This window comes from Coregonus lavaretus (genome assembly GCF_964263955.1).
Source record: "Coregonus lavaretus genome assembly, chromosome: 13".
Lineage (NCBI taxonomy): Eukaryota > Metazoa > Chordata > Actinopteri > Salmoniformes > Salmonidae > Coregonus > Coregonus lavaretus.
This window is the reverse complement of record NC_140000.1, coordinates 44,825,151-44,836,691: the sequence shown is the minus strand read 5'-3', so window position 1 is coordinate 44,836,691 and position 11,541 is coordinate 44,825,151. Positions and strand designations below refer to the sequence as shown.

Below are 11,541 nucleotides of genomic sequence, written 5' to 3'. Positions count from 1 at the left end.
GTTTAGATCATGAACGTTTCAAGATAATGAGATTCATTGTCACCAATTAGCGTGGAGCATGAACCAATTAGACTACATTATCTATGGATGTAATATTTCATCATCATTCTTTATCAGACACCGTTTCTATGGTCCCATGTACCACCTTTTCAGACTATTTACAGTATTGACAGTACTGCACTGTATGGATGCAGGCCCTTGTAATTGCTTCTCCAATTCTGCCAACTTGTTACTGATGATTGAGTTCACATTGTGGAACTGGAATTGATTGGGATCCACTTGCAACAACATAGCGATACGTACTGTATCATGGAGCTGGCAGGTGATCCAGGTCACAATAGAGGTCAAGCACGTTTTTAGAGGGTGATGGAGCTGGATGCTGATGACAACCATCACAAATTCATACATTTGGATGAGGCAGGCTTTAACCTGGCCAAGACAAGGAGGAGAGGTCGGAATTTCATTGGCCAGCGGGCAACCATCCAAGTACCTGAACAATGTGGGGCCAACATAACAATGTGTGCGGCTATATCAGAAGATGGTGTGGTGGGACGCAGACCTCATATTGGGTCATATAATGCAGCTCTCCTTGTAACCTTCCTTGATGAGCTCGATCAGGTCTGTAGAGATGATGGCGTGACCTATGTCATTGTGTGGGATAATGTCAGGTTCCACCATGCTCATATGGTGCAAGCAGGGTTTCAGGCCCATGCACAATTTACCACCCTGTATTTACCCCCATACTCTCCTTTCCTTAACCCGATTGAGGAATTTTTCTCCACATGGAGATGGAAGGTTTATGATAGGCGCCCTCATGAACAAGTCACTCTTCTCCAGGCGATGGATGACGCATGCAATGACATCACGGCAGACCAGTGTCAGGCCTGGATTCGCCATGCTCAACGTTTTTTCCAAGATGTTTGGCTAATGAAAACATCCATTGTGATGTAGATGAGAACCTGTGGCCAAATCCACAAGACAGAGTTGATGAAAATGTACAAGTACAGTAATCACTCCTATGTTTTGCTTTTTACAGTACAAGCAAGCAAGTTGAGGAACACTGCATTTGATGTTTTACAGTACTGTATTGTTTTTCATCAATATATTTCAGATTTTGTTCAATGATTCCACTGTGTCTGTAGTATTCTCTCTACTACTGCAGTACTTTTACAGGGATGTATTTACATGTAGTACCATAATGAAATATGTATCACCTGTTTTGTACTACAATATTTAATGATCGTACGAACAATGACACAGTGAAACTATCGGTTGCTTGTGTGTGGGTGATCTAAATTAACGTTTCATTGGTATTTCACAATAAATTTGTTTTTTGAACCAATGATTGTGCAAGTGCAATATTTCTTTAAAGATATGAATGCACAATGCAATGTTTTGAACATTGGACAGCCTGTGTTACAAGTGATGACCGTTTTGAGTTTTGTGTCTAGAGTTTTGAAAAATGACGTCAAGGTAAAAAACTGTAATACCATACACTCACAGTAGCCATGATTTGCATAGTGTTGCTGCAACAGTTGAAATGGGCACATGGAAATGAGTTATTTTGACTAAATGAAACAAGCGCAAACATTTGCACAACGCTATATTACTGTTACATAACGTTACACCAACAAACTGTTTCCCAGTTCCATTGTGATGAATATGATCTGCATCATGGACAAGTTCTAAACCCATCAGTCAGAACGATTTAGAGTTATATTACTGGCCAAGACGTTCCAACTTCATTGCAGGAGACAGATGGAAGGAAAAGTAACCAATGAGATTGAATTAGGGGTTTGCAGTCTGCAAGCTGAGAGGGAAATTAGAAAGAATAGGACTTGGGAAAGTGAAGGGAAGTGCCAGAACGATGTCTCAAGAATGACAACTATTGTCATTACGTGTGACTGATGTTTTGCAGTCTATGAAAAGCTTTCCAGTTATTGGAATAAAGTCTATTTGAAGTAGCAACCACATTTGTGAAAATCTCAGACATTCCAATGCATTTTAAATGTGCATATTCATTCAGATATGATTTTTGATGTCTACTGGTATAATGATGGAAAACTAATACATGTGTCTATGTGATGTTCTGCATGGTATGCAGTCAACGTGTGATATGAGTCTGCTTTAGTGCATGTATGATAATATCTCTGTCTGATGGCTCCACCATTGAGAGCAGCATGGCTGGCTGCATCACCGCTTGGTATGGCAGCTGCTTGGCATCCGACCATAAGGCGCTACAGAGGGTAGTGCGTATGGCCAAGTACATCACTGGGGCCAAGCTCCTTGCCATCCAGGACCTCTATACCAGGCGGTGTGAGAGGAAGGCCCTAAAAATAGTCAAAGACTCCAGCCACCCATGTCATAGACTGTTATCTCTACTACCGCAGGGCAAGTGGTACCGGAGCACCAAGTCTAGGACCAAAAGGCTCCTGAACAGCTTCTACCCCCAAGCCATAAGATTGTTGAACAGTTAATCAAATGGCTACACCGACTGTTTGCCAGTGGTGTAAAGTACTTAAGTAAAAATACTTTAAAGTACTACTTAAGTAGTTTATTGGGGTATCTGTACTTTACTTTACTATTTATATTTTTGACTACTTTTACTTTTACTTCACTACATTCCTAAAGAAAATGATGTACTTTTTACTCCATACATTTTCCCTGGCACCCAAAAGTACTCATTACATTTTGATGCTTAGCAGGACAGAAAATGGTCCAATTCACACACTTATCAAGAGAACATCCCTGGTCATCTCTAATGCCTCTGATCTGGCGGACTCACTAAACACAAATGCTTTGTTTGTAAATGATGTCTGAGTGTTGGAGTATGACCCTGGCTATCCGTAAAAAAATTAAAATAAATGGTGCCCCCTGGTTTGCTTAATATAATGAATTTTAAATTAATTATACTTGTACTTTTGATACTTAAGTATATTTTAGCAACTACATTTACTTTTGATACTTAAGTATATTTAAAACAAAATACTTTTAGACTTTTACTCAAGTACTATTTTACTGGATGACTTTCACTTTTACTTGAGTCATTTTCTATTAAGGTATCTTTACTTTTACTAAAGTATGACAATTGGGTACTTTTTCCACCACTGCTATTTGCATTGACCCCCTTTTTATTTGCACTGACTCTCTTGCACTGGCTCTATGCACACTCACTACTGGACTCTACCCACACACTCACACATACTACACTGACACTCCAACTCACACACACACACACACACACACACACACACACACACACACACACACACACACACACACACACACACACACACACACACACACACACACACACACACACACACACACACACACGCACGCACACACACACACACACACACACACACACACACACACACACACACACACACACACTGCATACAATCACACACACAAAACACACGCACACATGCATATTGACGCCACACACACACACACACACACACACACACACACGCACACACACACACACACACACACACACACACACACACACACACGCACTGCATACAATCACACACACAAAACACACGCACACATGCATATTGACGCCACACACACACACACACACACACACACACACACACACACACACACACACACACAGACAGACAGACAGACAGACAGACAGACAGACAGACAGACAGACAGACAGACAGACAGACAGACAGACAGACAGACAGACAGACAGACAGACAGACAGACAGACAGACAGACAGACAGACAGACAGACAGACAGACAGACAGACAGACAGACAGACAGACAGACAGACAGACAGACAGACAGACAGACAGACAGACAGACAGACAGACAGACAGATAGATAGATAGATAGATAGATAGATAGATAGATAGATAGATAGATAGATAGATAGATAGATAGATAGATAGATAGATATAGATAGATAGATAGATAGATAGATAGATAGATAGATAGATAGATAGATAGATAGATAGATAGATAGATAGATAGATAGATAGATAGATAGATAGATAGATACACTTTCACACTCTTTCACACTCTTCACATACGCTGCTGCTACTCTGTTTATCATCTATCCTGATTGCCTAGTCACCCCTACCTACATGTACATACTGTATTACCTCAACTACCTCGTACCCCTGCACATTGACTCTGTACCGGTGCTCCTTGTATATAGCCTCATTATTGTTATTTCATTGTGTTACTATTTCCTTTTTTTTTAGCTAATTGTTCTTACTTTTTAACTCTGCATTGTTGGGAAAGGGCTCGTAAGTAAGCATTTCACGGTAAAGTCTACATCTGTTGTATTAGGCGCATGTGACAAATATTTGATTTTGATTTGATCTGATATGCATTATATGAGCCTTTCTGATCAGATCCTTGACCTCAGGCAAACAATCTCAGGAGGCTTTGCAGGGAGATTGAGAAGCCCCAAGGATTAATATAATGACTCCAATTCTCCTCTGTATCCTCAGAAGTAATGTCCCTGGATCCACAAGGCTCTCCCGGTCCCAACCCCCTATAAAATACCTCCCCAATTCCCAAACCCCCATCATCACCCCTCACCCCACCCCTCTGCTAATCAATCAGCTCTGCCATGGAGAAGACGGTGACAATGGCTGGAGCTCAGCCTGAACAATGCAGAGACAGAGAGAGAGAGAAAGAGAAAGAGAGGGAGATGGTGTGCAGGAATGTTGAGGAGATGGAAGCTGGAGACTCTTATCTCCCTCACTAACTTTAAGCATCAGTTGTCAGAGCACCTTACCGATCACTGCACCTGTACACAGCCCATCTGAAATTAGCCCACCCAACTACCTCATCCCCATATTGTTATTTATTTTGCTCATTTGCACCCCAGTATCTCTATTTGCACATCATCTCTTGCACATCTATCATTCCAGTGTTACAGTTTTTTCCAATTGCTAACACACTAAAATGACATGCACAGCACAATTATTTAAACTGACACACAGAGAGCAAAACCTCTTCTCAAGTCTCCAAAAGTCTAAACACATTTTCTGCTTTACACACATTTTGCAATTCAAAATGGCACTTTTTAAATGCACTGCACATGGTTCTCTGCATAAGACACAACAATCTGACATAAAGCCATTTCAAAACACTGCCATTCAAAATGACACTACATGAGCTAATTGGCCAATACATATGCCACCTGGCCAAACACCTCAATGGTTAATTGTTACCACTTCAATCAGGAAGTAAGCACTATGAAAAGACCACAGGTGAGCACCTTTTGTTTTACAACAACAATGGAAGACGTTGCAGAGAGAGGAAGAGGAAGAGGAAGAGGGTGAGAATGAGAGGGGGAGGAAGAGTGAGAGGTAGGGGTAGAGCTGGTAGAGGAGTTCATGGCCAAAGAAGACAACAACTTTCAAATGAAATCAGAGCAACCTTAGTTGATCATGTCATCAACCATGGGCTAACAATGCGAGAGGCTGGACAGAGTGTGCAGCCCAACTTGAGCCGTTTTACTGTCGCCTGTGTCATCCGGACATTTAGACTGGAGTACAGGTATGTAACCAAAATGTATTTCACACTATGTAGTACACCCCATGTCATAGTGTATCAGTTGGGTGACACCTGTTTACTTCATGAATGGCTGATGTCATACACTAACTGCACACGTTTCCTGTACAATTTACTCTACTGTGGGGGAAATATCTTTAGGCTGCATTGTCCAAGCCCTATATTTTAGTTTTTTTAGTTTTTCTAAAGGACTGAGCGACGCAACCATGGTGGAGGAAAGGGCCAAATGTTCACCGGGGTACAGGAAGCTGCCATTGTAAACTTGGTTTAATAATGAAATCAGATTACGAGAAATTCAAAGCCACATCATCCAAGACAACACCATATTCAACAACATTCAACGAGTCAGTCTGTCCACATTGGCTCGCATTCTCAAGCGAAACCAAATCAGAATGAAACAACTTTATAAGGTGCCGTTTGAGAGAAACTCTCAAAGAAACAAAGAGGTCAGATGAGCATATGTGGATGTAAGTACAATATTGACTGCAGTACACTACACGCAACATTGTTTCCCAGTGTACTGGATAACACCATATTGACTGCTTTTGTTCTTTGTTTTCAGGGAGTACTGGAAATGGATGCTCATGCAATCCCACATGAGTTCATCTTTATAGATGAGGCTGGGTTCAACCTAGCAAAGACCAGAAGAAGGGGGAGAAACGTCATTGGCCACAGAGCCATTATAGATGTTCCTGGCCAACGTGGTGGGAACATCACAATGTGCGCTGCCATCTCCAATACGCATGGTGTCCTCCACCGTCATGCCAACCTTGGACCATACAACACAGCCCATATTCTCACATTTCTGGACAGACTCCACAACATTCTCATACCACCAGAGCGTATGAATGATGCAGACCATCAAATAACCCGGTACATTGTAGTATGGGACAACGTGAGCATTCATCGTGCAGCCCCAGTCCAAAACTGATTTGCTGACCACCCACCATTTCTCGTGCAATACCTCCCACCATACTCACCATTTCTGAACCCCATAGAATAGTTATTTTCGGCATGGCGGTGGAAGGTATATGACCGGCAGCCCTTTGTGCGCATGCCTCTTGTGCAGGCTATGGAAGAGGCATGTGATGAGATTGATGTGGGTGCGATTCAGGGATAGATAAGGCACTCAAGGCACTTCCTCCCTCGATCTGGCAAGGGAAGATATTGCCTGTGATGTGGACGAGGCGTTGTGGCCAGACCCAGCTGTGCGGCAAGACGCTGCCAAATTATTTTTCTTGCCTCTTTTTTCTTTTTTTTTTCTGCACATTTTTTCTGTAATTTTCCTTTTCAGTTTAATGTTTTTTGTGAGCATATTGTTGTTCAGTCCAATGTAAATATATCTGCTGTGCATATGTTGCACTGACTTGTTTGGTGAAAAATAAAACAATTAATGTTTCAACAGCGTGTGTGTATCTGAAAATATTTCTGTGCATGTGAACAATCTGAAGAATTTTCTACAATTTGAACTATTTTAGTATTATGGCAAAGCATACTAAAGATGAGAGTGCTTTTCCTTATGCCCAACAGTGTGTAGTTGGTTAGACAAAAATCGGGTAATATGAATGAAGTGTGTGCCATTTCATGCAAACGTTTGATTTTGATAATGCCATATGTAGTTTTGGTTGCAGTGCTTCATTTTGCAGGATATATGAGGTATTTTGCAGTTTGAGTGTGTGGTTTTGTGAATTGTGTTAAGTATTTTGATAAAACCAGCCTAGTTTGCAAAATTGTGTTTTAGCAATTGGGAAAAACTGTAATACTAATTGTAATTATTTTGCACTATAGCCTATTTATTGCCTTACCTCCATAACTTGCTACATTTGCACACACTGTATATATATTTTCTGTTGTATTTTTGACTTTATGTTTTGTTTTACCCCATATGTAACTCTGTGTTGTTGTTTTTATTGCACTGCTTTGCTTTATCTTGGCCAGGTCGCAGTTGTAAATGAGAACTTGTTCTCAACTGGCTTACCTGGTGAAATAAAGGTGAAAAGAAAATAATACAAAAAATGTGAGTGTCCTTGCTGGCTAGACTGGTACCCCCCCCCCCCCCCCCCAATTGTAAAGTGGTTATCCCACTGGCTATAGGGTGAACGCACCAATTTGTGAGTCGCTCTGGCTAAGAGCGTCTGCTAAATGACGTTAATGTGCTCTTGAGCAAGGCACTTAACCCTAATTGCTCCTGTAAGTCGCTCTGGATAAGAGCGTCTGCTAAATGACTAAAATGTAAAATGTAAATGTAATGAACAGTGGTGCCATTTTGTAGGTGTAGCAGATCACATGACTGCATTGCTCTGCATCGTGATTGATGGTGTATTAGATGTGTTTGTGAATCCACACAAATAATGAGTTTTGTTTTTAACTGTAGAGAATCGTATTGGTCAAAAGAAGCAGACAAAGGATTTTCTTTGTCTGAGTTGTTGCTAGAGCAACGCTATCATGTCTATCTACTCAGCTTCCAAGGTGTTCATCAAACCAAACAGACATAACTGCACCGATGTCACCATGATTTCTCAGTGGAGTAGTAAAACACTGCAGTACTTCCCATCAATCAGCTAGGCTAAGCTTCCATTAAATATAATTGACCAATTAAGGCCTTAGCTATTGCTTGAGCTAACATGCAGTTTCTGTGCCTCCCTTCTCTTCCATGTCTGCTGCATCACAGATGTCTGTTGTCTGTCTCCCTGGGCTGATCCTCAGAAGATCACATCCTCGCTTCCCTCTGCCCTAGAAGATGCAAAAGCATTGGATTGACAGGCCATGGTTAGCTGCTTTACCAGCATATAAACCAGAAAGAGAGCTGTGCCCACAATGTAAATCTAATCTATCTACCAGAGCTGTTACAGTAAAAGCAGATATTGAAACCGCCAAGCACTTCATATCCCTTCCCATGCATGGATCAATATGGATTGCGTGTATGACACTCAAGCCGAGGTGCACACATCACCATGACATCTCGCCATGGCAACGGTGTCTCTTCTCCCGCAACAGACAGAGAGTGATCCAAAATTAAAACAAGGAAATATTGCCCAACCCACTTATGAGAAAAGAGGAACTCGTTCATGTGGAAATGTAGCCTATAAAAACCACCTCAATGGACTAGACAGCTGTGTGTGTGTGTGTGTGTGCGTGTGTGTGTGTGTGTGTGTGTGTGTGTGTGTGTGTGTGTATGTGTATGTGTGTGTGTGTGTGTGTGTGTGTGTGTGTGTGTGTGTGTGTGTGTGTGGAGATCAGGTAGTGAAATTGAAGTCTATTATTCCGGTAAACTAACTGGTGGTCATGAATACAATGTTGAGATATCTTCCCTAGGTCCCTCTTCACTGTCTGAAGTGAACATGCGCACAAATGGTTGAAAAAATATATATATATATATTTGCAGTCAGCAACACTGAGGTGGCCCCTGCACATGCCCATGGCTATCCAGATGTGTTATGCATCCTCCAGTTGTTCAGTGCAGATCCCCCCAAAGTGCTGTCCCTGTTATTAGTAGCCCAAAAAGCCTTACAGAAACGCAATTTATCCTATTGAGAACTGTCACGATTCAGAGGATCTCCCGTAGCGCGTGGTTGCAGGCGCGATGCGCCGATAACTCCTTGTTGTTTCCTTTCGGTATGGGAATCGTAAGGTTCAGACGCAATCAGCTACTGCACATGCGAAACATAAGGGGTTGGCGCCCCCCCCTTGGTTTGTGCTGTGGTGGAGACCTCTGTGGGCTATACTCGGCCTTGTCTCAGGATTGTAAATTGGTGGTTGGGGATATCCCTCTAGTGGTGCGGGGGCTGTGCTTTGGCGGAGTGGGTGGGGTTATATCCTTCCTGTTTGGCCCTGTCCGGGGGTTTCTTCGGATGGGGCCACAGTGTCTCCGGACCGCTCCTGTCTCAGCCTCCAGTATTTATGCTGCAGTAGTTTATGTGTCGGGGGGCTGGGGTTAGTTGGTTATACCTGGAGTACTTCTCCTGTCTTATCCAGTGTCCTGTGTGAATTTAAGTATGCTCTCTCTAATTCTCTCGTTCTCTCTTTCTCTCTGAGAACCTGAGCCCTAGGACCATACGTCAGGACTACCGGGCATGATGACACCTTGCTGTCCCCAGTCCGCCTGGCCTTGCTGCTATTCCAGTTTCAACTGTTCTGCCTGCGGCTACGAAACCCCTACCTGTCCCAGACCTGCTGTTTTCAACTCTTTAATGATCGGCTATGAAAAGCCAACTGAGAGACCTGAGCCCTAGGACCATACGTCGGGACTACCGGCCGTGGTGACTCCTTGCTGTCCCCAGTCCGCCTGGCCTTGCTGCTATTCCAGTTTCAACTGTTCTGCCTGCGGTTATGGAACCCCTAACTGTCCCAGACCTGCTGTTTTCAACTCTTAATGATCGGCTATGAAAAGCCAACTGAGATTTATTCCTGATTATTATTTGACCATGCTTGTCACTTATGAACATTTTTGAACATCTTGGCATGGTTCTGTTATAATCTCCACCCGGCACAGCCAGAAGAGGACTGGCCACCCCTCATAGCCTGGTTCCTCTCTACGTTTCTTCCTAGGTTTTCGCCTTTCTAGGGAGTTTTTCCTAGCCACCGTGCTTCTACACCTGCATTACTAGCTGTTTGGGGTTTTAGGCTGGGTTTCTGTACAGCACTTCGAGATATTAGCTGATGTAAGAAGGGCTATATAAAATAAAATTGATTGATTGATTGATTGATAAGGTGTTTAAAGCCTCGGCACCGAGAAGCAACAACTGCAGTCAGTCTGCCGTTGGACTGATGACGCCCAGTATTTGGGAATGGTGTTAACGACAGATAAATCAATCAAATTGGAAACGTAGCCTATATGACAGCATCATATTGATACAAATAGAGTAGTCTAGTAAATCCACATTGAACAAACATGAAAATAACATTGATGATTTTCTCGTGCATAACAACTAAAATATCTAGGCTACATGAACATGAATTATAATACGCTATTTTTATTTAAATCGGCCTAATAACTGCCTAATAACAATAAAAACAATCTCAATAATAATAACAATAGGCTGGCAATTGCACAATAATAATGAGAATAGGCTATAAATAGGCCTATTGTTTTTCCAATATTATCCAATTATGCATATTCATAATACAAATCATAAGGCTAAATTATGTTTTCCCTCTGCATTGTATGGTGTGTATGGACTTTGCAGCCTCGCCCCTCCCTCTTTCATATAGCCTACTCACCATACCGAACCGTAGGCCCCCGAGCCCACGGGAGTCAGGTTCTGGTACCGCTCGGGAACCTCCCATACAGTCTTGTTCAGCTCCTGCCGATAGTAGCCTGGTCTGGCCGACATTTTTACCGTAAATAAAATGAGCTCTCAGGACTGGACTGATAGCTCTGTCTGCACAATCCGCCGCTGCAACTGTCTCGGACTGTGTAACTGTCTCGGACTGAGTGCACAGAGGGGAGCTGCTGGCGGTCTCTCTCTCTCTCTCTCTCTCTCTCTCTCTCTCTCTCTCTCTCTCTCTCTCTCTCTCTCTCTCTCTCTCTCTCTCTCTCTCGACATTTCTTAGAAGGGGATAGTGTAAGTAGAGATAGAGCTGGTAATATATTCTGAGCACGATGTCTCAGACATGGGGGGTGCTGAGTGGAAAGGGGGGATGAGATAGGGGAGCGATTCCTCTCATTAATCTATTAGGATAGGCTACTGCAAATAATGTTGTTACCCATAGCCTATGTAAACCCCCCCCCCCCCCCCCCCGCCAAGTTGAAATATTTCAAATTGCGGTAGCCTATTGGTTTCTGAGATGTCAAGTTCACTGTCGCTGTCCATGGTGCTCTCACCCCAGGATCTCTTACTTCCTTACTCGTTTTAAAAGGATTGGTTGAGACAGACTGCTTCAGTCCTGCTTGACATATTCATGAAGTCTATTTAGAGTGGACAACCCCTCTCAAATCTTAGGGTTGGATTACGACATTTTGATTGCTATTGCTCAACCACTCAATACAT

The 11,541-nt window shown here is 42.6% G+C and overlaps 1 protein-coding gene across 1 annotated transcript in view; it reads right to left on the bottom strand.

The window, feature by feature from the left end:
* LOC311140578 (mitogen-activated protein kinase 11-like) overlaps positions 1-10,983 on the bottom strand; it is a gene marked incomplete at its 3' end in the record, with an annotated part of 16,847 nt that extends 5,864 nt beyond the window's left edge. Inside the window, exon 1 of the mRNA XM_084175697.1 lies at positions 10,772-10,983. Coding sequence (XP_084031823.1) covers positions 10,772-10,884 — 113 coding nt within the window. The 5' untranslated portion in view covers positions 10,885-10,983. The remainder of the gene's footprint in view (positions 1-10,771) is intronic.
* Between the last annotated feature and the right edge of the window lie 558 nt (positions 10,984-11,541).